Source organism: Chlamydotis macqueenii, chromosome 1 (genome assembly GCF_036417535.1).
Source record: "Chlamydotis macqueenii isolate bChlMac1 chromosome 1, bChlMac1.mat, whole genome shotgun sequence".
NCBI lineage: Eukaryota > Metazoa > Chordata > Aves > Otidiformes > Otididae > Chlamydotis > Chlamydotis macqueenii.
The window spans coordinates 34652827-34679674 of record NC_141556.1 but is presented as its reverse complement, the minus strand read 5'-3'; the positions used below and the strand labels follow the sequence as shown (position 1 = coordinate 34679674).

Genomic DNA, 26848 nt, shown 5'->3' with positions numbered 1-26848 from the left:
AACGTTTTTGAAAGGAAGAAGGCAGCTGCAAAGAAACTGAACAACCATGACACGCCAGTGCTGCCAAGACAGTTTTCATTTACAACAAATAAATGAGTAACATGTAAATATATACTAATTAGTTTTTATCCTGTATTTTGTTTCGCTTGCTTGCTTTCATGTGCAGAAAAAAAATTTGTGTTCCTGAAGTGGTTGTTTGTTTTCCTGCAGTAATTTCCTTAAGGAACACCAGTGGTCAATGGAGCACAAGCTGACGAAACACTGCACAGCTCTGCACACCCTGTGCAGCTGAAACAGTCATGTTGACTGTGGCACATGGATGTTTGTAGTTACTCAGGACTTGCCTGCTTGGCTTGCAAAGTCATGATTCCTGACAAAACGTAGTTTCATTTCTCTAATTTAACCAGTGTACTGAGATACACATGGGAACAATAAAAACAGGGAAAAAGTTCCAGCCTTGCAAATCTTGATCTTAGAGAGTTTCAGCCTTACAAATCTTCAGAGCTGTTAGGCTTTTGAGGCTCCAGGTCCCCAGTGCCTAAGATGTCTACAGTCTTTCAGGTGAAATGTATAGATATAAAGGTGGGAGAGAAAGTACAGCGTCCGTGAGCAGTCTGACGTCTGCTGCTGCGGAGCAGGGGTGTGCAAAGCCCACAGTAATTGAATCCATTGCAGGGTCTGGGCTTACATATGGAACTTGAACAATAGGTATTTACTTAAATTACATAGATTACCTCAGAGATGTGGAATCTGTATGCCCTGCCCACTTCCCTGAACCTCTGGAGCTGGGATCCTGTGGGGAACATAATGGGCTTAATTACGGTGTCTGGACTAGCCGCACAGGACCCGGAAGGCAGGAGTTAACCTCACCTCACCTTTTACATGCCAGTGACCCCGGGCTTGGCTGGGAACCTGTTGGGGCCTCTGGAGCTGCTTCTGGATTGCCCCGACTCGCGCAAACTGGTGCGATGGCGAAGGGAAATCCCGCTTGGGCAGGGCCTGGGTGCCCTTGCCTTCACGCTTTGGCCTGCATAGTGGGCGACGCTCATGGCACCCACGGCCTGGTGCTCATGGTACCCCAGGCCCGAAGCTCAGGACACCCAGGGCCTGCTGCCTGCTCCCGCCCGCCCCCGCAGAAGCCGGGGACGGCGGCAAGGCCCTGCACGTGCGCCCGCCGTGTTGCGAGGCTGCCCGTCGGCTGTCCCCCGGGGCGGGCAACAGGCCCAGGGTGCCACCGGTGCCGCGGGGCCTGGCAGCAGCGGAGCGGGGCGCGACGCCAGCCCACCCGCTACCCCGCACGCCCCACCTCCTCCCACCCAACCAAACCCTCCCGGGCCAGGCCCGCCACCCCCGGCCGCGGCGGGGCGGGCGGGGGTTGCGGCTGTCACATGGCAGGGGGAGGGGGCTGCGGCGGGGCGGGCCGCGCTCGGGGCTCCCCCGGCCGCGCGGAGGCGGGCTGTGCCGGCGGAAAGTTTGCGGAGTGGCTGGCGGTCGGCGGCGCTGCGCCCCCCCCCCCCCTTCTCTTCCCCCGTTCCCGCTTTCTCCCATTACTTTTTTTTCTACACTCCTCTCTCCCACCGCCTTCCCCCCTTGGCGGCGGCTCCGGGGCATGAGCGGTAGCCGCCACCCGCGCTGAGGGGCGGGAGGTCGCGCCGCGCCCGGCTCTGTCAGTGAGGGAGCGCCAGGGACGGCAGCGCGGGCAGCGGCTCCGAGCCCGCCATGCCCCGCCGGCCCCGCGCCGCGCCCGCCGCCCTCCTGCTGCTGCTACCGCTGCTGCTGCTGCTCGGGGGCCGCGCCGCCGCCCGCTGCCCCGCGCCCTGCCGGTGCGCCGGGCACCTGGTCGCCTGCAGCCGCCTGGAGCTGAGCCGGTTGCCCGAGCGGCTGCCGCGGGGGGCGGTGCAGCTGTGAGTACGGGGGCGGCGGGCACCGCGGGGGTTAGGGGGGTGCCGGTCCGCGCCCGTCCGCCATCTTCTGCCCCTGGGGGCCGAGGTGGCCGCCGCGGGCCGCGGTCCCATCGGCGGGCGCGTTTTGGGGAGGGAAACCGCGGTTTTCGTGGCGGTAGCGAGGTGCGCGGAGCGGGAAGGGGCAGCGCCGGGGGCCGGCGGCCGCAGCGGGCCGGGTCCCTCGGGAGGGCGGCGGCCCCGCGAGGTGGCGGTGAGGGCCCGGCCCGGGCCGATACCGGCCCCGGGAGCGCTGCTCGGTGACTTGAGAGGGGGAGGAAAAAAGTTCAGATGACTTTATTGGAACCGCTGTGCAAGAATCATCGAGTTAATAAGTGATTTGTGCGTCGGGAAAACCGGTCTCGGTTTTATTTGTGCAGCTCTTCATCTTCCTTCCCCCGGCAGTTTTGGGTTTAATGGGTTTTGTTAACACCAGAGCTTGCCCCGCTCGGTACGGTGGCACGGATTCACGGAATCCTGAAATGCCATCTGTAGAAAATTTACTTTCAGTGACAAACTTTTATGGACAAAGCATAAATTACGGGAGCTTTCTAAAAGCCTGAAAATAGCCGAGGGACTTTTCACATTTGTTTTTAATCTCTTGTCACTCGAAGATCTTCTATATTAGTCGTATTAATTTTCTATTACATTTCCAAAGCAGATTGAGATAAGGACTTTAAAGTAAACAGGAAGACTTTCAATTAGTTGTGGCTAATTCTGTTCAATTGCCTCGTCTGGAGGTCATGCTGCTTCGCTCATGAAACGCGGATGGCTGTATTGACACCATATGGAGCTGAACACAGGAATGGCTCTGGGAGGTGGATATTTCCAAGAGTGGTATAAGAAAGTGTGAGGAGAAAGAAACTTTTTTTTTTTTTTTTTTTTTCCCTTTTGGTTTATGTGATGGAGGCATACAAATCAAATACTGGATCCGCTTTACATTCAACGACTGGCTTTGCTTCCTATTAAATTTCAGCCCTCCTGCTCTTTTGAACTATTTCAGTACGCTAACATAAGTTTTCTGACAAAGCCTAAGGTTTCTTTTGATACTAAGCGAAGCTGGATAGCTTAGTTTCTTCGCTTAGCTTAGCTTACTTCAGTGCTGTTAAGTTAAAATTCAGGTGTGATGGCATGCTAAACAAAAAACAAGGGGAAAATCAGACCTTTTATTTTTAGAGTTGCTTTAAAAAGCATTTTGCATTAGCCGTAATCCAAATTTGTCTTTTCCACTTAGGTTACTGAGAGACAATAAAACACATTGGAGGGCTTTTTTTTTGTTAGCACAAGGGAGGTTTTTCTAATTAGAATTCCCTTGGTAGTGTAAATTGTCCTTATGTAAGTTCACATTCCTTTAAAAGTGTGAGAAAATAAGTTCCACTTGTATAAATAAGCTTTGGTCTGTTGTAAGAAACCCTGCTGTGATTACTCATTGGACAGCTGTGTCACTCGCTCTTAAACTCACAGGAGTACATCTTTGTAGGTGTCACTAAACCATGTGGTCTGGCCGCTTTTGTGTAAATATTTCTTTTGTTTGTGTCAAATGCCTTAGAAGTACCCTGCTCTTTCTTCCTTCCCCTCTTCTTAATTAAGAGAACAAGTAAGACTCTGGACTTGTGTGTTACTTCCAGCTGCTCCAGCACTTGAGCTGGGATTGCGCAATCTCTAAGATTGTAACGCGTTTCAGTTTTGCGTACACAAAAAAGGTTTGAATAGCCTGGATTATTGTTGCAACAAGCTGTGTATTTACTAATTGTGAAAGACTGTTTATGAATTTTATTGGTATATGTTTGCCATGTTTTCCATGGAAGTCCATCGCGGGTGTAGCCAAAGGCTAGTTAGTTTAATTACAGCCTTTCCAATCCTCTTTAGAAAACAACAGCTATTACACCATGTTCTCAGCATAGGCAAGCGAGATCTCCCACACAGAAGGAAAGCTCTTGTGCCTGAGAAGGTCTAGGCCGACGTTAGGCTTTACACCTTCTATCTACTTGCCCAGATGGAGAGTGAATTGGATGAAGCTGACTTTCTAAAGCTCCGTTTCACTCTTTCAGTTTTATGTTCAGATCCCCTGGTGAAATAAAATGAAAATGTCTAATGTGGCAAGGCTGCATGGCCTTAGGGTGGACAAGGAGAGAAATAAGAAAGTGAGCCAAAGTACTGAGTTATGTACCCTTCTTTTTAATGGCAAGTGTGAGGCTACTGTTTTGTACAGAAATGGCTGTGGGTGTAAACAGGGTGTAATTGAGAGATTTGCTGTGATTTTAACCAAAAAATACCATCTTCTGTAACCCTGCCTTCGTGGAAGATAACAGTCTGCTGAAAACTCAAAGATTTGTAATGGCTTTGTGTACAAATAGTTTTGAAGTTTGATTTCAGTTTATTTCTAAGGTGCGTGTGCCTGAGATTGCAAGAATGTGGCTTTGTTAGAGCTGGTGTAGGAGACCTGGAGGCGGAGGGAAGGAGGGAGGGAGGAAGAGTGTTGAGCGTTGGCCGGTGTCCTCCTCTGTGTGTGCAAACTCCCGGTGGCACTGCTGTACCCGTTGCCGGGTTCACCAAAGAATGCTAAAACTGTCGGTGGGGCAGGAGGGAAAGTCTGAAAGATGGTTTTCACTTGTGTTTGTATTACATCTTTAGTATTTACATTTTATAAATCCTCTAGTCTCTACCAGAATTGCCAGAAAAAAGGGCCGTATGGTTTTCACAGCTGTTTTTCAATATTTTCCAGACTAAAACTTGAACATAGCAAGCTGATTTATGAGTCACTTTGGATCAGTGTCTTAAAACAGCTACAGCCTGGCTTTTTGTTTTTCAGCTCTCCTGATTTCTGCTGAATTAGCAGCTCTACAGGCCCCGGTGGGACTGATTAAGAAGCTGTTGCTGGATTTGCATTTTAAAATTTGACTTGGGGCTCAAGTTTCTGAGTTCTCTGAGGAAGAAGATGATAATTGTGACTAAGTGTTGTAAATTAAGTTAGAGTCTAAAAGTTATATTTATAAAATGTGTGAAGAAACACTTGCACTCTCCCTTCATGCTTTAGGCCTTCCTTTCAATTTTTTATCACACAGATGTTGATGTCCAGAGTTACGTTTCAGCTTTCTAACGTGGAGGCTTGTGAGTTACGAAAGATGGTCGTACAAACATCATGGAACATAGAAAATAGTTTCTTTCATAAAACAGGCTCTTAAAGGGCCCCCAAAACTATGGCATACATTTTCAAGTGGAGGCAATTCTACTTAAATACTCAATCACATTTATTAGAAATCTGAGGTGAAGAACAGATTTTTATTGTTATAAAGAATTTCTTAATATAAGTCTGGTTTCTGAAGTTTCTGAGTGCATTCAGTGTTCTATCTTTCATAGCTTTTGAAATTCTAGTAGCAAAAGTAATCACAGAGGAGATTTTCTCCTCACTTGTAATGTGGTTTTAACAGAGAAGGAAAGTTCAGAAATGGAAAATGCGTAGCAATAATTTTAGTGTTTTAACGTTGTCAGTTCAGTTTCTGTGAAGGAAAAATACTGATTTGTTTTCAATATTTGTTATAAGATACTTTGAGAAATGCATTGGACTGAAATGTAGTTTTGCGACAGGGGTGATAGATTTTTATATTTAAAAATGCCTCAGATCCAATGCTTTTCAGTTTCAGAAACTTCTATAGGCTTAGGCTTCACTTGGAATATTAGTGAAAGACAAGGATTTTAACTCTTGGTTCACTTCCAACCACTGTGATTTAACTTAAAGATGTAACTTGCAAGACTTTTTTGGTGAAGTTTCTCATGCCGTGAGCACTGAAATAATATTTAATTAAATATTTACAATTATCCAAGAATTGGTAGACAAGCTGTATGAAACAAACAATTCAGTATTTTCTGGGATTTCTTTTTTATTGTTGTTTTGCTTTGGGTGTTTTGCCCCTTGTGTCTGACAACCTGCTGTAAGTAAAGCAGGAATGGGGATTTTGTATGTATTTTTTGAAGTAGGTGCGATTTGGAAAATCTGAGGATACCTTTAGTGTTAAAAAGCAAACACAAAAAAAATAGTTTGAAACATAGTGTAAGTTGTTACGCTCACGGTTGCCTTGATAGACTCCAGATGGATGTGAGCTTGAGCTATGAGTGAAAGTGTCTGGCTCCAGTGTGGTGATCATGCACAGCAGTGGTTGTAATTGCAGGATTTTTATAGCTAAGGTCTCTGCCAGATTTTTTTTTTTTTTTTCTTTTTTAACATGTTATAACTCCAGCAGAACAAATCTACTCACGTCTGTTACTGTCTGGTAGGTCCTTTAGGCAAACATGTTTTAAATAAACCTTTTGCAGGGTTTTTAGATGAAATGAAGAAATGCAGGTTTTTAGCACTGATGTTGAAAGCGCTTTGTTGAAATAATTACTGATCCTAAGTCTTGTCTGAAGCATGAAGAACAGTAACATTAGGCACTAGCAGCCATAACATCACTAAATTTTGGCTGTTTATTTGCATAGTTCATATAATCCCTACAGACTAAAGCCAAATATTGAATTAAGTTTAAGAGTAAAATTGTCTCTACTCTGTAGGCTTTAAAGGACCAAGTTAGATTCCCGTCTAGGTCTTTGTAACAGCATATTTTTTAAGAATGAAGCATGAGAATTTCAAATCTATGCATCTAATGTCTTCAGATATTAAACAAAAGGATTTTTCTCCAGTCTATATCCAGATGAATGTTTGCACTAGATTTTTAAGCAGTGAAAGGTGCCATCCTCTAACTTAAGTGTGGTTAACCTCATTTACAGGAGAATTCAAAATCATAATGATGAAGCTAACCTTTGTGAGTTTTCAAAAGTCTTAACACTGTATTGGTTTTCCCTGTTTAAGAGGAAAATCTGTAGGGGGTTAGACACCTGAAAGAAGGTGCAGGTGTATATTAAGTGCTTTTGTCCAGAGCTGAATCTCAGAAAACATCCCCTCCATGGCAATCTGAAGGTGGTAGAGAATGTTTCCCCTTCTCTAAGTGTCTTCCCCCGGCCCTCACGCTGCCTTTTTTGTGCTGGAAAATGCCTTTTGCACCTGTGCATTTGCCCTGTGCAGGCTCCTGTACAGCCCTGGTTTGGAAAACATCGTGCGTTTGTCCTCGCTGCCCGTGGCCCTGAGCCAGGCACCGGTGCCACAGCTCTGCAGTCCGCTGGGCCTGATCCAGTTGGCTGCTTCAGAGCACACCTCGTAACTGAGTATTGGTGGTACTCCTCATAAAGCATGTACATGCCTGGAATTATTTTTAATGTTTTATTTTTATTAGTAGTATTAGGGGTTTTTTTAAGTGCTGACTCTGGGGGAGGACAAAAGGGATGATGGAATTGTCCTGGCAGCATTGAAAAGTACTGTATAAAGCACCAAACAGTTGAGGAAATTTTACCATCCCCATGTGCTATGGAAGAAGCCTGGGTGCCTGGCTGGGTTGCGGCGTTACACCTGTGTCTGAGGATATGCAATGGTGGATGTGGAGAAGCTGGAGTTCTCTGGGTCTGCTGTTGATCAGGGTTTAGTCACAGAGCAGAACACCTAGCACAGACCCTGAGCCCCTTAACTCTTGATTTAAGCCAGTTCTGGTCTATATGCAGCAAGGAAATGTTGATCATCAGGTTTCTTCACTTCCAGAACTGTAGATGCAGAGTAGACTGGTCCATGGCAGTCAGGCCTGTGTTTGGCATGTTCAGTATAGGTGACTGTACTGAGTCTCATTATCCAGAAAAAGAAAGGAATCCAATTTCCTCATAGATTCAACTTGAAAGACACTTCACGTTCATGTGTCTGGATGAGGACTTCAGGCACGTTGGGTGACTGTTCAGTGCTTAATTAGCATGGGGAAAAGTGTCATGAAGTGTGAGAAATTTATTTGCCTTTACCTGATGCTACAGCAGCTCGCTACTGAAGTGTGCTGATGCAATTCTTACATGTCTGCATTGCAATCTCTCACTGGACTGAGTTTAAGAACTCCTTAAAAATAGTGCAGTTTTTGTTTGCTGGCTTGGATAAATCAGTGCTACGGTGTCCAGCACACGCTTTGCAGATGGCTGAATTGTTGCAGGTGAGGTAGTGACAGGCTGTTGTATGGGAGCAGGAAGGTCCCTGTTGTGGTGGATGAGTGACTAAGAAGGGGGAGGTCTTCAACAGGGCTAGCCGTGGTTACAAGACCAGTTGTGAATCTGTAGCGCTTGTGCAGATCTCTGTAGACATGCAAGTTTGAGTTTCTGTAGTTAGCTTCTCTGCTTTTTATTTTGTGGTAATTTTTTTTTTATTTTATTTCTGTGATGTTGCCAGTGCTTCTTAGGCTACAGCAAAAGTTTCTTAGGACTCTTATTTTATGATGTTGTCAAATGCTCAAGAGGACGTATGTTAAAGATGCATGGTATCTGTAGGGAGAATACTTTCCTGAGTGGTCAAGAAAATGTGTTGCGTTCTTAATACTCTGGCTTGTTTTGTAGCAAACACTGCAAAGATGCTAACAACGTATCTTGTAAACTGCATCAATATATATTTGGAATCTTCAGTACAGAGTGGCACAAGCTAAGTGCTTGAGCTACTTCTTCAAGTGCGATTAAGTGCAGTATTAATATGACTAATATACAAACATTCTAAAACTCAGAATAGAATTGGATCTTCCTGTGCCTGTTTTCTTCTGATATTGCTTGTTTAAGATCCCCATTAAATTCGGTTATGTAGGAATGGAGTTCTCAGTTGTGTGAAAGCATGAAAATAGGATTGGGATTTATGGACAATCCTCATTGTGTACTTAGAATTTGTGTGTTGCTTTAGAGAAGTAAGCCAGAAGAGTAAATGATACAAATATTATGATTGACTCAAGGAATGAGACTGCAATGAGTACTGGTTTATGAATTTTTCTTATAACCAAGATATTGCTTTAGCCATATATTTTGCTGTGAAGGGATGGGGGAGAGGGGTTGTTGGTGGTGTATATGAGTCGAAATCTTAAGATGTTTGTCACAGGTCTTACACACACCCCAGTGAACAGTTCTGAATTGTTTAGAAGTGTAGGAAATTCCTTGACTCTGCTGGCAGTGATAAAGGTTTTTACACATATTTATACCTTGTATACTCAAATGAGTTTCTATTCTAATTTTACCAGTATAAAAAACCCCACCTTTTTATTTACTTGGAAACAAGTGACAACATAATTTGGATTTAAATTGTATTGCTTTACCCAATTTTTTATGGCAAAACTGACAGGCTGTTTATTTTTGTAACCTCATAGGGACTTAAGTCACAACAAATTGTCTTCAATCAAGACCAGTCTCTTGGATCACCTTCATAGTCTTCGGGAAGTGTAAGTTAATTTATCTTAATTAAAAGAAAACAAAACAAAAAGAACCCCCAAAAACCCCAACCAAAAAAACCAACAAGTGTTTGTGTATGCTAAGTGTATAGCTATTTCTCTAGGGATAACTGGTTGAACAGCAAAGAAGTTTGCTGATCTGTTATTTTACATTAAGTGAAACTGGAATTGTTTTTGAATTTGGGGGTGAAACTGTTCAGTAATTTAGCAATTCCAATGTACATACTTATGATTAGCATCAAAGCTGACACTCCCTTTTGTAATATTAATAGGAAGTTGAACAACAATGAACTGGAGACCATTCCAGATCTGGGACCAGCCTCTGCAAATATAACTCTTCTGTCTTTGTAAGTAGATCTTACTCTTGTCCCTAGTTAGTGGAACTAGCTCTACAGAGTTTGTGGAAATATATACATTATAGAGATTAAAGTGAAATAATTGGAAATAGAGCAGCTTGTGGTTAGGAAGTTGATTATGTCATATTATTTAGCAGGTTGCTTAAAATGTATATAATTGAGCTTAATCCTTGTAGTTTTTATGCTTCCCTCAGACACAAAGACTGCATTAGAATTAATTTATGTTGTGGTAGTGCCCGGAAGCCTCAGCCCTGTTGTGCTAGGCACTGTACAAACATTAGTAAACGTTATACAAACTTGTACAATGCAGACTTTAAAACAAGAGTTGTACTCTGTCATAATGCATCTTGGCTAAAATCCCACTTGTATTAAATCATGGCAGAATTCCATTAATTTCAGTGGGCAACATGGGGAAATCCCCTTGAGATGCAGCTTCAGGACAAGTATCTAGGTTAGAAGATGTTTTGCCATTATCTTTAAAATATCTTTTTAAGCCCATTTTAATGTGTGGCATTATTATTTTTTTTTAAAGGCTGCAGTTAATACATGTAATTGTGACACACAATTGTGTATGTGTTCATTGTTTTGTTTGAAAGAAATGAGCAGGTTACTTGATGTGGCATCTGTAATACGAGTATGAAGTTGTAAAGGGCATATAGGGCCCATAGCCAGAGCACTTCATTTTAAAGGAAATTTTATTCCTGAAGTTTTCACTTGAAATGAGTTTGATTTTTTTTTTTTTTCTTATGATCTAATTTCTCCAAAATGTTGAAGGAACTGCTAACAAAAATAGTTACTATTAATTGGAAAAAAGACACGTTTTTCATGTGTGGGATTTGGGTTTTATAAATGGGAATCTAAAGTGTCTAAAGCTAGTAATATGTAGGCCTCCAGCCAAATCCTGCCCTTGAATACAAATTGCAAGTTACCTTTCTTGAAGAAGCCTGAAGGGTTAAAATGATACAGTAAACTTTGAAAGGCTGTTCAGTTAATTAAATTGATCACTATTCAATTGCTTACATCTGGTGATTTATAGGAGTTTGTTTTTACTCTAGGCCTAGGTCAGCTAAGTCAGCTGGTGCAGCCGCTGTGTCTGGACTGCTCTGTTTGAATAAGAACTAAGTGACATTTGATACTGGTGTGGTTTCTTACAGATCAGAATCAGAAAAGAGTGAAAGAAAAAGCAGATGGTGTCTGACTGTTCAATTTAAGCATATCTTCTATTTTGCATTAGTGTTGATGTTGTTTTTACATTGGCATAGCATTCTGTAGTTTAAGCATCTAATGGATCTAAATAATACGTATTTTTGGTATTTTACCACCTTGCTAGGATGCTTTTCACCACAAGGTTGGAAATATTAACATAATAATGGTTTATATCCTTCTGCCTTACTTCTGATGAATACAAAGTTAATAATTTGTCTTAGCATCTCCTCTAGTCCTTCTCACAGAAACTTAACAAGTTTAGATTAACCTAAAATTATCTTTCTGGAGCTGTGCAAAGATTTTTTTGTATTCCTCTGAGAGAATACGTGAAAATCAGTTGTTCCATCCCCTTAAGTGACTAGCTTGGTTCATTTACCCAAGTGGTCAAACATGGATAAACTTTTGTTAGATCTGTGCTCTGCACTATTTATACCGACACTGAACAGAGGGGAAAAAAAAAAGTCTTTCTAAAAGGTGTTATCATACTACCAATGCAGTTATAGTTGGTCTGGTTGGGTGCTAGCATGTTTTTGTTTTAATTACCATTATTCTGTGTGGTGTTGGGAGATTACTGAATATGAGTGTGCTCCAGATGAGATTTAATACCTATTCTGTGACCATAGCAGAGAAATAATTGAGTAATGTAAAGGTTTTGCCTTAAATTATGAATGTCAATGTATAATAATTAAGATGATTGTTAATTGTATATCAAAATGGATATACATGGAACATAAAATTATGAGACTAGTATTGCATTGTTCAAAAAATAAAGCATCTTGTTTCTTTTGCAAAGGTTTCTCTTTAAAACATCTTACAGGTTGGAAGTTATTTATGTGAATGTGTTAAATCATTTTAAGAAAAGAGTATAAGTAAAGAGGAATAAACATACAGCTGTAGCTGTATGGCATAAAAATGTATGTAATATGTAAATATGTGATATAGTGATATACATGGACAAATATTCAATTTAATGATACTTTTTTTTTAAGAAGTAAAAAAATATGTTCACTTATTTATCTGTGTTGGATGTTATTTGGAGGGATTTAATCAAATTGAGTTAATACAGTATCGAAGTCATGTGAAGAGAACACATATGGAATGATTAGAATATAATTTTTAGAACCACTCTTCAAAGAGTAACTGTACTTGAAACATCTGATGACTTTCTTCAGGATTTTAAACTTTTACATGAAAGGAGCTTGTGGAGCCTTTCCAGAACAAACTACTATTTCCTTGTTGAGTCTTTGTTCTGACTTTCAAATAATAGCAGAAAAGAGGGTGCTAGTCTTCTGAAACTTAATTTGATTACATTTCTTAAGAGATACATATATGCTGGTTCATTATTGTCGGTTGAAAAGCCAGTTGTTTTTTCCAAGGAGTCTTCAAGGAATGCTGTGAAGTGATGCCCTCCTGTCTTGCAAAAATCTTACTTGTTGAAGAAATTCGCTTCTTGCAGGAATTTTTTTTTTTTTTCACTTAGTACTTATCACTCAGCTGTGGAGCCTTAGAATTTTACCTGTTCTGCAAGAATTTTCTTGCACTACAAAGGAAATTACACTGCTGGTATGTCTACAGTGAACAATAATAGTGCAGCTATCTCCATACAGGACTGTATGTCTGAATTCTGAGCAATATAAACAAGCATGGGTGAACTATCATGTTACTGTAGTTTCCATTTCTGGAGCTACCTAATTTCTAGCTATCTAATGAATATTTTTCTATCTTAGCTATTTACATACTATTGAATTACGCAGGATAGACATACCCAGAGCAGTAGATGTTCCTAGTCTTATGATCAAGGTCTGTTGGTAACATGAAACGACAGTGCTAGTCTTTTGTTTTTATGGATGCCAGTTGAGAATTGAACACCATGGGAGAGAAAAGTATCAGGCAGGCACACACCCCCCACCACCCTGGAGAGACCTTATGTCTGTGTGAAGCAAATGCAGACACACTCATTACATGGCTGGAGATACATACTCATCATATGAATAAAATCATAGATGTATCTTGTTACATGGCATAGAAGAGCTACTGAGCCTCCTGGGAATCTGGAAATGGCTGTGAACTAAATGGGTAGTACTTTGGGCTGAATCTGGTCAGGAGGCCTTAGGTTGTGAAGCAACGATAGCTTGCCTAGCACTAACAGAGAGAATACGTTAGGGACAGAGCAGAGAGTAGAATTCATCTTCCTTATCCTAAATTCTTGAAAGTTTGACATCGTAAGTATGAGTTACTAACTGCAGATTCTCTTCAGGATGAATGGAGAAGAAAAGGATCTCTCTGAAGTGATTTGTTTTCCCTAAGATACTTCAGATTACTTTCCTGCTGAAGCCCATCTAGATAACTTTAGATATGTAAGTTAGTTTAAAATAGGTATGTTCATTTTGAAACATCTAGACAATGTACTTGGACTTGCCTGTCTTATGGTGATGTTACTTCCAAAGGTCTGATGGAATCTTTCAGCATGTTTGACCATTTAAGTCAATTATTTGAAATAGAAAATGCAGGGTGTTCTTTTAGTTCAGCTGCCCAGCCCTTTTCTCTGTCTTCTGTGAGAGAAGGCAAAAGAGAGCCATTTATCAAGGCAAAAAGAGAAGTTCAGCCATTTGCCAGATATTTCCAGCTCTCCAGTCAGCACAGTAGCTCTAGCCAGGAGGCTAGGTCCCCCCCAAGTGTTGGACAACATAAACTTTTGGGGAGAATACTAGATTTAACAGCGGGTAACTACAAATATATAATGTACAGATGCCACACACAGTAATGTGGGTGTATTTCTCTATCTCTAGGAGTAAAATGTTAGAAGTTTCCTAACTTACATTCCTGAAGTTCTTGTAAAAACAGTTACATTAATGTGGAATTGCTTTAAATGGTTCTGGTAGAAAATTCTGATCAGCCACTATAAAATGACTCTGATTACTTGATTATTAATCTCAAACCTTTGGTGTTCAGTGAACACTTCTGAAAGGACATCTAACAGCTAGAAGTGAATTGCTGTACTGAAAAAGTAGGAAGTCATTCTCTTACAAGGAAAAAAGAAATATTAAAATTACCTAAGCCATCATTGTTTAAAAAAAAAAAAATATTTTTTTGATCACTTTAAACAAACAAAATGGGAATGCCTAAAAAGTTTTTTTTTTCAGATCCAGATGGTAGTCTGTGCTCTGAATGGGAGATTCTACTTGTTGCTCATCTAAGCCACGCAGCGGCAAATTTATTGTAGAAGATCTCCAAGTTTTAGCGTATGCTAAGCTTCATAAATGACTTAATTGTAAAATTTTAGAGCTTATCAGAAGAGCCCGGGTTTGGCTTTTTGTCTTCCCGTATTACCTCCTTCCTGCTACCTTGCTTAGTTGCTCATTAATCCTGCTTTCAGTCATCAGTAAATTTTTTTCAGTGAACAGCATGCTTTGCTTCAATCTGAATAAAATCCCATTGATGAAAGACCTTGATCCAGTGTGGTTGTTTCTTGAGATTGGTCAAGCATTGCACTATCAGGCAGCGTAGACAGAGCTAAATCAAATGTGATAAAAACCTTCAGTATGTGGAACTTATGATACTTCAACGTCAGTACCTTTACTTACAGGACTTTCAGGGTGAATGGGATTGTTCATGCTACCTAACTTAGATATGTAATCTGAAAAAGGTTGGTTTTTTTTTTTTTTTTATAGCTCTTAAAACTAAGTAGACTTAACTCTTAAGTTGAAGTGACTTATAGATCTTTGCTAAACAAAATGCTAAGCTTGTGACTGAAGATTTGTAATAATACAGCATATAATACAGCATATACTGATTTTCATTCTTGGTTTAAAAAAAAAAAAATGCCAAAAAGATAATCTTCCAAAATTTGTCCGTGCACTGTTGTTGCCTGTCTAACTTTATGCACTAACTTAATTACTGAGGAAAAGTAATGATTAATCCCTTATACAATTTAGAAAGGATTTTATTTTAGTATTGTGTGTCCATTTCTGTTTAAAATGTGGAAGAGTATATTTGGATATGTTTTGTGATAATAGGCATCCCAGATCATGCTTTAGATAGTCATATTGAGAAGTAAAATTCAAGTACTTGAACCAAACATGCAAAATAGATTATGCGTTTGTCCCAGCTGGCAGTGTGGAAAGAAGAGATAGTTTGCACTGTGTGACACTATCTTAATGAGGAAAACTCTTGTGAAGGGTCTTCTGTAAAGACAGAAGGTTTTTTTCATAATCTCTGCTTGCAAGATTATTTGGAATAGGTGTAGGTATGAGAAATCTGCGTCTTTGTCATCTCACAGTAGGCTGCGAGTGGAAGCTGTGGGTAAAATCCAGGAGAAGGCTGTCTCAGTTAGCATTTAGAAGGCTTCAGTCACAAGACGCAACTCCTGAAAATGAAAGCTTACATTCAGTACGAGTGGATGCCTTTGACTACTACGCTTGCCAGAGAAAGCGGTATTGTGTGTTTATAAAGCTAACATACTAAACTGAAGTCTGGCTCCCAATATTAAGAAAATGTTGGTCAAATATTTCACATCCTTGTCATCTCTTCAGCTACCACTTTATTATGGGAAGGATTAAGATTTGGATGCTGCCTGGAAGAGTTTGTTTTGAAGAAGGATTGAAAGAAAGGATAGAGGAATGCCAGGCTGGGCTTCAGGCATAAGGCTACTTGGAGAAAGTCCTAAAAATGAGTGTGGTGGTAAACCATGTGTGACTTGGGCTGAAGTTGCGAGCAAAAAGCTAGAGTGAGGAAACTTACTGGAATTTGTTCTTACAGTCTTTGACATTTGGTGTGGCGACTAAGAGGAAGTAAATGAAGGAATTTGAAAAAGAACCTGTCTTAGTCAGACTTGCAGACATGGAAACTAGATTTTTATGGCAGCAATTTATACTGAATGATGGGAAAGGGAAGAAATATGTAGAAACCCAGAGTTTGTTGTAGCAAAAATATATAGTGAGTACCTGGATGAATGCTTTTGCAATGAGAATGGAAAAGAATGCAATTTTATGAGCCATTTGCAATTGAAAAGACTGGCATGATTTTCTGATCAACAGTGTTAAAGAAAAAGATAAATTAAAAAGAATAATAATGGATTAGAAAAATAGAGAGCACTTCCAGTGTGACAAAATGAAAGAACGGTAGGAATTTTTAGAAAAGGAGGAGGTGCTGAGTTGTAGGGCATACAGATGGAGAATGAGAGAAATCAGACTGAAATTAAGAGGTCAGGCATAAGTATGTGGGTTATATCTTAGAGAAGTGGTAGGTGATTATTGCAGTAGAGTAGAGAATGTGATTACTCAGTGCCCTGAGTGAAATAGAAGTGGATAGGAGAACATCCCTCAGTTTGTGCTAATGGTTGAGATTAGTAGTAGATCTGGAACAGTGTGGAGTCTGAAGTGCCTAGACTTTGGTCTGCACCCTCCAAAAGGGTGAGTTGGCTCTGTAATGATAAAGGATAGGTGTTTTTACTTAGAGTCCGTACAACCGATTAGAAAGATGATTTGTAATCCTGGAGGGCACTATGCTGGGTTTCATCTAGGTTGTAATTATAATTGTCTAAGATTTTAGCATTAACTAGTAGTCATAGAGCACACCAAGTCTGCAATGGGTTCAGCTTGTGCTGAAATAGCTGCATTGCTTTTTGTTGCCCATCATTAAAATAAAGTGATGAACTTACACATTCAGTTGGCTATCACATGCTAAATAACTTGTGGTTATTTTGGAGAGGCCAGAAAGTGGAGTGAGAAACAGACTCCAGAGTATCAAGAAGAGAGTTTTTGAAGGAAGTTTACTTAATTACATATTGGTACTATGACTGGAGAGAATTGTTCTGGAAGTATAATATGTTTGAAAGTTTGAATTTGCCTCTGTCTTTTAGATGATTAAACCGACTCTGGTCCCAGAGTTGTTTCATTCTGCATCTTTCTCTTCCCCTTTTCCCAGTTTGTTTGGTTTGGGAATCAATAAACCTTTGGTCTCAAGTTTTGGATAGGGTATCAGTAGCCTGCTTTCATTTTCTGCTTTATGCCTGTATTCCACAAAAAGCATAAAAAATAAGAACAGAGACTTGCTGACGTCTGGATTGAAAGAGCAATGACAGGCATGGATCGTGGAATGAAGGAGACCTTCAAAAGAAAGAACAACTGCTTGCCACAAGGAACATGAGAAGCCTGTGTGTGAAGGAGACATCAGACTTGTAGACCTAACAGTAGGACTGGAAGTGAGCCAGAATCCTGGCTCTGTTTCTGGCATCTTCGTGTTGGAGAAAAACAACTTCATTTCAAATATTTCTGTATGTAACAGCTGCAAAGATTTAAAGAACTGAAGTTCTAAGTTCAGTGCAGTTGAGTGTCTAATGGTGAGAAGAGCACCTAGTCCCATTTGTATCAGGTGATTTTTTTGTAAGGGTAGTGTTCAGCTTGAAACTATAATTACAATATTTTAAATGATGTAATTGTTCATTACAGTCTGGCTAACTTCAGTAATCAAATAGTAGAAATCAAAGGAAAACAAAAATCTTTTTTGTCTCTTTCTTCTTGAAGGAGTTACTGCGACTTTCTTCTGATGTGTGCTCCTTAAAGTTGTCCAGCCTTATCCTAAAAGCCACAAAGCATTTGTCTTCCAGCACTTTCTGAGGAAGTTTATTACAGTCCTGATCTTTCATCTTTACCATCAATTAATTTTTTTTTTTTCGCTTAAACCTTCTTTTACTCAGTGTCTTGACAATGTTTCTTACAAGAAAGGAGATTGGGAGAGCAGGAGTGGGAGTGCAAGAAACAATAGATGATATACCAGGAGTTGTATGATGTCAGTGACTGGAGGGAAAAACAGGTGAAGAAGAAAACCGCAAAGATTTGAGGAAATGTGAAAAAGGAGGCTGTGAACTGTAGTGGCACGTAATGGAGACCACCCGGTACGTGCTTAGATGTGGACAGTCACGTCTGCTGTGCCTGTACTCTGATATGGCTGCCTCCAAGCCAGCTCTAATCTGGAAGCCATGTAAACACAAGATGGTCAAACTAAACATCTATGAACCCTAGTGTCTTGGCTTTAGCACTGCTCAGAAAGATCTAACTAGCCCTAACAGAGTACCTTTTTCTCTTTACATATCCTTTTAGTCTCTCGCGAGAGACTCTTATGATTTCATTTGCCTGTTTGTGAGGCAAATTCAATACACCCTGCATCTCAGGGCTTACAAGGGGGAGATTCTTAGTCTGGAATCACCCAGGTGTTAAACCAGTTATTTTACATCTAACACCTTTGGAGAACAGGCTGCACAGGCACAGCTTTCCAAAATTGTCTTTCTAGACAAGTTGTTTTTTACCCGGATGCTCCACCTCCAGGCTCCTTACACATGCTCCTTCTCAGGATCATGGTGTAAGACAAGACTAAGAGGCTCTCAAAACACAGCAGATCAAGATCTACCTGGAAGAAAGAGTTTTGCTGGAGAAGGAATTACAAGAGTATTTTTCTTTCTGTGCTGAAATTTTGAATAGAAACAAAAGGTAGGACTTCAGATCTTAATCTGTTTCTGAGTTAGGGTTTCCATGTTACAGAGTAACAAAACTAGCGCAGATATTTCTCTTTGGTAGGAAACATTACATATTGACAATCTTTATCAAGAGTTGTACTATATCAGATCTTTAAAAATTAGTGTTTTCTTCAGCACATAAGTATTATTTCTAAATGATGTTAACTAGATCCTTGACAAAATGGATACAGAAGTTGCTGTACTGCTTTATGTTTCCTCAGAGGCAAGAAAAGTACAAGTCAATATGTTGTAGCTGTTGTTTGTATAGAATGAATCTTGAGATCATGATTGATAGGGCTGTTATAGATGTTTTGGCCTAGTGGTGTGGTTGAAGTCGTGAATGCTGAGAGGGAAAGCTAAAGTTTCTCATACCCGTGATGAAAAAATGATATTCTATCTTAAGCTGGTATTCACACAAGGTTGTGTAAAAATAATTAAATAAGTCTGCATATGCTCTTGCGTCGTTGTAGGGTTTTTTTGTCCCATCCCCCCTACCCCCGCCCCCGTGCAAGTCAAGGTACAGGCCCTCAAATTGCAAAAGGCATATTCAAATTCATGCAAGTATTTTGGGTGGTTTACTCTGTTCCTTGGTGCTCCCACCGCTTTAGCGGTAACAGGAGAAGTTGTAAGGAAGCTGCAGTGTGTTGTTCTTCCTTGCACATGAAGAAATTGTGATCAAATTGCTGCAGGTCTGCTTTTGTGAGAACTCGATGCGCTGGTTCTCTTGTTGCAGGGGATCTCTGTTGCTCTGATCTCCCCTTGAGGGTCTGTGAAACGAAACCAATGTGTGTGCAGGTCCGTTTTGTCTGAGCACAGTAATAACACCACTTCACTGGGAAGTTGGGGTTTTTTTTGTGTTGTTTGTTTTCTCTCTTCCCCTCCAGTGAACAAACTTGTGTGTCATTGTGTTGACACAAAGGATATTGTTTGATTCTGCCTTGACAGTTAGATCGGCTTGCACTTTCAAACACGTCCTTCTAGACTAATTTTGTTGGTGGTTTGGCAGTTATGAGGAATCTGATACATTGTTTTTATTTGATTTGAGTGATGATTGTGAAGAAACATCAAATTAGAATTGAAGTTTTTTATTTTAACTAAAGTTGAGCCTTAAAGTAGAACTATTTGGATATGTTCAGTGCTGCATAATCTCCTTCCAGGTATGAATTATGGCATTGATTTTTTTTTTTTTTTTTTTTTTTAAAAAGAGAAAGCTGGACTAGGAGGTTGACTCAATAAGGAGTGAACCATTCAGATATTTTGCATTTGCGTAGCTTCTACAAATACGAGTAAGCAGGAAGGTGCAGTGAGGGCTGGTTTGATTTTCATTGTGAGATGGATTAGGACTTTGATGTGTAACTGCTTCAATGAACAAAAGAAGTTGCTTTCTCCCCACAGTATGACCTTACCATGTCCGAAAAAGAAAAACGTTCCCTGAAACAAACAAGCTGCGCTTTTTTGTTTGTTTGTTTTTGTTGTAACCTGGTCTGTGTCAAGTAATTTGCCAGTTAGTTTAAGTGCTAATCTGAAGGCTGTGTAAGAGTTTTATTCGGTTCCATTTGGTCCAACTAAACTTTGTAATACAGGGGCTATTATCCTGCCAGTTGTGAGGAATTTCTGTTTTAAGGAGCAGTGCTGACACAAAGACGGCACTGTGTAAGCCGTCTCTATAACTGAACACTTTCACACTGCAGTTTAGGAGGCGTGCAGTTCAGGAAATTGCTGGCTTCTGCTGGAGCACACTTTTACTGCAAGGAAAATTTTATTCATCACTCAAGTAATTGGCAGTTTTAATACCTTGTTAGTAATTACCTTATAAACAAACTAATGCATAAAGGCAAGGCTCTATGACCTGTTATCTAACTTGCAGTGTTACTTGGCCAGTGGAACTGACACATGGTGGTGGTGTTTGTTGTTGTTTTTTATTAAAGTAATTTGTTTCCATTTATTATAAATACTTTCAGCTAAGAGTTAAAAAAATGCAGTGTACCTCTACCAGACAGCCTGAGGAATGAAAGACGATACAAGCGCAGCATTGGAGGGGCTGCAGGGTCACTTACCCGTTCCCACATGTGGTCAGAAGGCCCATTAATCTGGCTTCTGGTTCAGTTTTTCAGTCAGGACTCTTTTGTCTTCAGCAATAATCTCCCTACGCTTCTTGAATATGTGAGGATTGTCCATGCTGTCCAAAATGTGTAGCCTACTATTTGATCCAGAGCAAGTATTTCCAATAAAGGCGAACACCTTCCAGAATCAACATTCTTGTTGATAGTGTTACTGAAATTGCCTTTGCCTGCAATCTGTAGGAGCTGGAGAGAGCCCGTAAAATTTTGATCATTCATCATACTAGGTACAGAATGTACCACAGCCAGAACTGACTTGAACTTCCCAAGGTAACAAGGATCATTTTGGGTTACGTTCATTTAATTGGTTGTGATCTGCTTTCCCCTGTGTACTGTTAGCCCCAAACAAATAACTCTGTTAATGTTGCTGATATGCCTGTGTGATTCTGTTCATTATGCAACCAGGATGGAAAAACTGGTAGGTTGCTGGGTGTGGACATGAAGTGTGATCGCTCAGAAAAGTACATTTCATTAGAGGTGAAAGAAGGGGTATTCCTTATAGTAGACTAGGATACCCATGTCTTTTTAAACAGTTGCAGAACTTTTTTTTGTGGAACTGATTGTGATGCTTAGCTAAGGTTCGACCAGACATGAAGTCCAGAACCTCTGTAATGAGCTGTGATAAGCACAAATTTTATTCTTTGCAAACTCAGTAGAAAATTCTATAGATGTAATCGCAAAATTATAGAATGTCTTTCTGAGAGGGCGCACTGTCATCCATCTTCTCTAATCTAGCTCTGTTTTTATGGAAATTCAGTCTGATTTTCATGCAGTAGGAGTTTTCAAAAAACAAAACACAACGTCTAGCTACTATCATGTTAATTAGGTTAAAATAGAAAATTTTAATCTGATTTCATTAAGGTACTGTGACGTACTGTTCAATACAAATACTAGATATTTCTACCATTCAGAAATAGATAATTGTGGAGTTTTACATCTTTCTTTAAAAAGTCATTAATTGCAGTAATTGGATTATAATGCATTTTTTTTCATCTTGTTTGCAGTGAATGTGTTTTAAGAAATGTTGATTAACACATCTATTTAGAGCATTCCAATTTGAGATTTGGGATGGCTAGAAATGAATGTTATGTCTAGAGAGCATACTTTATTGGTTTTCTTGAACTGTAAATTATTTTCAAGTGGGGAAATTAACTAACTTTCATCAGAGTCATGTGTACTTAACAAGTGTTTACTCTGGAAATGACAGCCTAGTGTCCTTAAATTTCAGGACCAGTAACAAGATTGCCAACATCTTGTCTGAGCATCTGAAGCCGTTTCAGAATCTAGAAACTTTGGACTTGAGCAACAACAACATATCAGAGCTAAAAGTGTCATCATTTCCATCATTACAGCTCAAGTATCTGTAAGTAAAACTTAGTATTACTTTTTTTTTTTCTTTCAGGTTGCTTTCAAAAAACTTGTTGGAAAACTTAGATTGGCAACTGTTTGTTAAGGTACTAAATCTTTCAATTAGACGTGCATTAAGTATTCCTACTTTCACCTGTTGAGTTTAACATAAGCTGCTAACCTGAGTACGTGACTTGTTGCAATGAGATGCTTCACTTTATAAAAAGTGAAGGTCATTATCTTGAGATAAAACAAATAGATGTGTCTCTCGAGACAAATAATTATGTAAGAAAATGAACTTAATTTCCCCGTGGTTGGGCTAATCTTGAGTTACAAGGAGTTTAGTGGACTTTTTTTTGAATCTGCCTTAATCCTTATTCAGTAATACTGCAATGCCAGAGCTATACTGTGTGAGAATAAAGTAATGGGGTTGCAACATGCTATCTTCTGCCAATAATACACTCCTGCAGAGTAAAGCAAAATGGTGGTGGTGAAATACTATTTGACCATAGACTGAGCTGTCAAGAGCTCTTACTAATATCATAAATGAAATTCCATTTATCAAGGAGTAGGCAGCCCAAGAGCTTTGTGTTTCTCTACTTGGCATTAAGAATTTATTAAATGACTGTAAATTTAACCTTCTAGACATTGTTTCAACAGGTACATTAATAGTAACCGAATAACCTCCATGGAGCCTGGTACCTTTGATAATTTGTCTACCACACTTCAAGTATTGAAACTGAACAGGAACAAAATTTCAGCAATCCCTCAAAAGATGTTTAAACTCTCCCATCTGCAGCACCTGTAAGTGCAACCTACAATTGACTAATTGTTTTCAGGTTTTCCAAAGCACTGGCAGTGCTTGAACTTTAGCCTTTAATTTAACCAGAGGCAGAATGAGACAGACACAGAAAACATGTTACTACAACCCTTACTAACTGCAGCTTTGCACTGAACAGAACTAGTCTTAAATATTGGTGAAATGTGAATGGTCTTTGTGTTTAAAATCATGTTTGCTTATTAAAAGAAAAACAAAAAAAGAGAAGGCTGGAGGAGGGGTAGTAGCAGTAAGAAAGCATTGGAAGAATACTAAGTGAAGTAAGCTTACATAGTTCACTACAGCAGTCTTATTTATTTTGTGCTTTCACAGTGGAAGGGAATGAATTTGCTTTCAGAAGGTAAGATAATAAGCAGTATGCTTGAGTAAATAGACCTTCACCAAGTTCACTGATGCAATGCTGTCAAAATACCATTTTCCTTTTTATTTTATTTTTTTTTCCTGGAAACCTTAGAGTGCAGGAAGCTGGCAAGAGGATGAGCTAGGACTGCACTTTGTCAAATCCTGAATAATTATTTTCCACATTAGATAGTCAGGGGTTAAAAATTATAAACTCTCTTAGGTTAACCTTGAAAGTGAAAGGTCATAACAACAGAGAAGTATTAGGGTGCTTGACACATCTGGAAACAGTGACTCTGTCTGTACACGAATGCAGGAAGAGTTTGACTGAAGCCTCAGTAGAAGAGTGTGAGAACAATTCTGGAAAGGTCAAGATTTGTTAACGATCGTGGTAGACTTTCTGATCTTCACATTCAACTGAGATTTTGCAAGCTGGTGATATTCTTGTCTAAAAAAGTTCTACTCGTTCACAACTTAATTGGCAGGCTGACCAGTTTATGTTAGGTAGCTAATCTGCAGTGAAGGTCAAGAATTTGTATTATCACCTGAAATAAGGGTTCAGAGGAGGGGTGGGGAAAAACTGAAGGCGGTTCTTACTGAATGTTCTTTAGTGCTTATGCACATTTAAACATGGGAGGAGGAGCAGGGTTCTGTGTCAGGTATCTGTTATCAGGTAGGGTTCGTATCAGGCTACCAGAGAGGAAAGCTGAATTCTTGCAAGACTGAGATTCTGAAAAATAATTATGGTATAACTGTGGAAAGGGACTTATTTAGGCCTTTACTTCCTATGAAGAAGTAAGTTTTGGAAGGAGAGGGTTCTTGCTGGTTTTGTAGGATGCAGGTTGATAGATTTGATATCTTCTTGAAGGGACAGATGATCATTCATTGCTGTATGAGGGCGTTTTCTTAGTGTTATCTGATCCTGTCTCTTTATACTATATACCAGTTGTTGCTAATAAATATAACTGTTAGTTTAGCAAATGATAGCTAGTTTAAAATTAACTGTTACAAAAACAGTTAGCATTATTCTTTGTGCCTGTGTGAGGCTAGACTTTCCTTTTCACATAGCTCAGAAAGTCAGAAAGCTGCTTGGGGTTGGTGCAGGGTTCAGAGTTAAAAAGGACCAAAGTGTTGTGGAGAGCAGGAAAATAGAAAATATTGAGTCCTACTGTCACTGCAGCTTGCCCTTGAGCTAGTTATGCCTTATAACTCCCTTCCAGGATACACATGGGTCCTAGCTTCTGACCTACAAAGGGAGTGTGTAGTGGCAGAAAGGTGAGTGCCAAAACCACTTGAGAAGGAGGGAAGGACCTATTTGTAACTAGTTGTGGAGAATGAGGGAGGAATGTGTAATGAATGCTTGACTCCAGATTAATAAAGAGAGGGATCACCCAGGATATTTCATTTTGTTTAGTTATTACAACTAAAAATTTTAACTTTTTCTTTCTGACTGATTATTGATTGCAATTATAAGCTAACCTTAATGGCTCTACTGCTGGATAAACACCGGGAACTTGCTTTCATTCTTGAATTTGTGAACAGGACTAATCATGACATTCTAGGTCTAGAAGGATTTGTTAATACTGGAAATCAAGGAACTACCACATATTTGTCCTCAGTATCAGAAAGGCAGAATGATCTTATCTTAGCATGGTTAAACACAATGTATTAAAGTAAAATGTTTTATTTTTATTACGTTTTGTTTCTGTTGTTCTATGTGCAAGAAAAGCATTTAAATAAAGTTTGTTTCCAGAGAGGGAAGAAAGGTTGTTGGCATGCAGGTGAAGTTAGTCTACTCTAACTGTAAATTTTATTGGTGCAGGGAACTGAATCGCAACAAAATTAAAAAAATAGATGGGCTTACTTTCCAAGGACTTCCAGCTTTGAAATCATTAAAACTGCAAAGAAATGGGGTTACCAGGCTCATGGATGGTGCATTCTGGGGATTAACCAACATGGAAGTCTTGTAAGTATCAACATTCTGCTGATAACATGTTAAGTAGAATTGTGCAAAATGAATAGAATTGCTTGATAAAATTCAAAGATGTCTTTGAATGAAATTGTTCTAGTGTGGTTTGAAAAGCAGCAAGCAGTCACTGGTGAATGTGTAGGACAGCACATTCTGAATGCATCCATACAACTCTAAATGTAAATAGAGGCTGCAGCTATCTAGTCAGTATCATGAAGTCAGATGTGGCAAAGCTCGCATGCCGCTGAGTTTCTGAACCTTATGTCTTTTATCTGTTTGTGTGTGTTTGTAGGCAGCTGGACCATAACAACTTAACAGAGGTAACCAAAGGCTGGCTTTATGGCTTGCTGATGTTGCAGCAACTCCATCTCAGCCAAAATGCCATCAGCAGAATCAGTCCTGATGCCTGGGAATTTTGCCAAAAACTCAGTGAGCTGTAAGTAGCTTTTATTCTATTCCAGTTTTGAAAGCCGGGTGCATGCCAAAGCATGAGCTTCTTACCACTGATCTGTGAATTTTTCATAACAAAGTTTCCAAGGTGACAACTTATTTGTATCTGAGACAGTTACATTTTGCTGAAAGAAGTTGAAGCCAACCGTGACTGCTTCATTTCACTGTGGCAGTTGTACAAAGACTGTAACACAATCATTTTCAAATGAAATAAACTTATTCTCAGTAATTTGTGAATTATTAGAAACGATACACGAGTTGTGTGATCAAAAATGGTGTAGTAGGTTTTGTGATAGTTGTAAGCGAAAAAACTTTCTCCCCTTCTGAAAATTCGCCTGGGTTGAACTGAGCAGTAAGCACTGCAGCATAAACATTAAAATATGTTGGTTTTTTTTTTTTTCTTGAATATGCAGAGATTTGACATTCAATCACTTAGCAAGGTTAGATGATTCAAGCTTCGTTGGTTTAAGCGTGCTGGTTGGACTGTACATTGGAAACAACAAAGTAAATTACATTGCTGATTGTGCCTTCCGGGGACTTTCCAGTCTACAGACTTTGTAAGTTGACAAACTCATTTTTAAGGTCAAAAAACTTAAGAAAACCTTTCAGTGTTTATAAATTTATTTATTTCTTTTAACTTATGCGAGGTACAAGAACCTTTTGTTAACTTTCCAAGACCAGCATATGTTTTTCTTACAGTAGGATTCCTTTTCTGAATAATTGGGAGAGGGGGTGCTTCCTCTTTCATTATGGCTGTGCACAATGGATGGTGGTAGCTATGATACGACTTTTCAGTAGCATTATTATGGGAAAGGCATGTTTCCATTCGAAGGCAGCAAGCAGCACTGCTACCCACAGCTTTAGGGATCTGGATCATAGTTGTGTCTTAACTGAATCAACATTTTCCCTTGTGTTAGAAATAAGAAGACAAAATTCAGAACTGTATTGCTATGGGTACTGATACTTTTCATATCTGAGAAATTGCTTTAAGCATTTTTTGAAATAGCATTTCTTAATAGAAGAGGAAAAAAAGAAGTAAACTGATATACATATATTCTGCTTCATTAAAACATTCCAGTTGCATACCATTGACCCATCTGTCAGCTAGATGAATGCAATGATTGCCTTTCCTTCTAGGCTTTGAAAAGGGTGCTAACATAGTACTTTTCAGGGGTTTGCTCACATATTCACACTTCAGGCATCTATGAGAGATGCAATTCAGAGGGATGTATGCTGTGTTTTTTAAGTATACAGAGAGATACAGATCATAAAGAGAGGAAGTCAGAGACTTGTGAGGTGTCTAGGAATTAAGTGTTAGACTTTTCCTCCTAGGTTTTTTTTCCCTTCTCTAGTCCTACCCTGTTGATTCCTTGTTGACACACCATTCTTTTCACAAATCTCTTATCTCTTTATGCTTCAGAGTTAATTAAGCTAGTGTTGTGGATATT

General features: G+C 39.7%; 1 protein-coding gene across 1 annotated transcript in view; it reads left to right on the top strand.

Annotated features, from left to right (window-relative positions):
* Positions 1-1609: 1609 nt before the first annotated feature.
* LRIG3 (leucine rich repeats and immunoglobulin like domains 3) overlaps positions 1610-26848 on the top strand; it is a 44062-nt gene continuing 18823 nt past the window's right edge. The window contains exons 1-8 of the mRNA XM_086740025.1: positions 1610-1904; positions 9182-9253; positions 9535-9609; positions 21686-21820; positions 22465-22608; positions 24804-24947; positions 25243-25386; positions 25814-25957. Coding sequence (XP_086596151.1) covers positions 1720-1904; positions 9182-9253; positions 9535-9609; positions 21686-21820; positions 22465-22608; positions 24804-24947; positions 25243-25386; positions 25814-25957 — 1043 coding nt within the window. The 5' untranslated portion in view covers positions 1610-1719. The remainder of the gene's footprint in view (positions 1905-9181; positions 9254-9534; positions 9610-21685; positions 21821-22464; positions 22609-24803; positions 24948-25242; positions 25387-25813; positions 25958-26848) is intronic.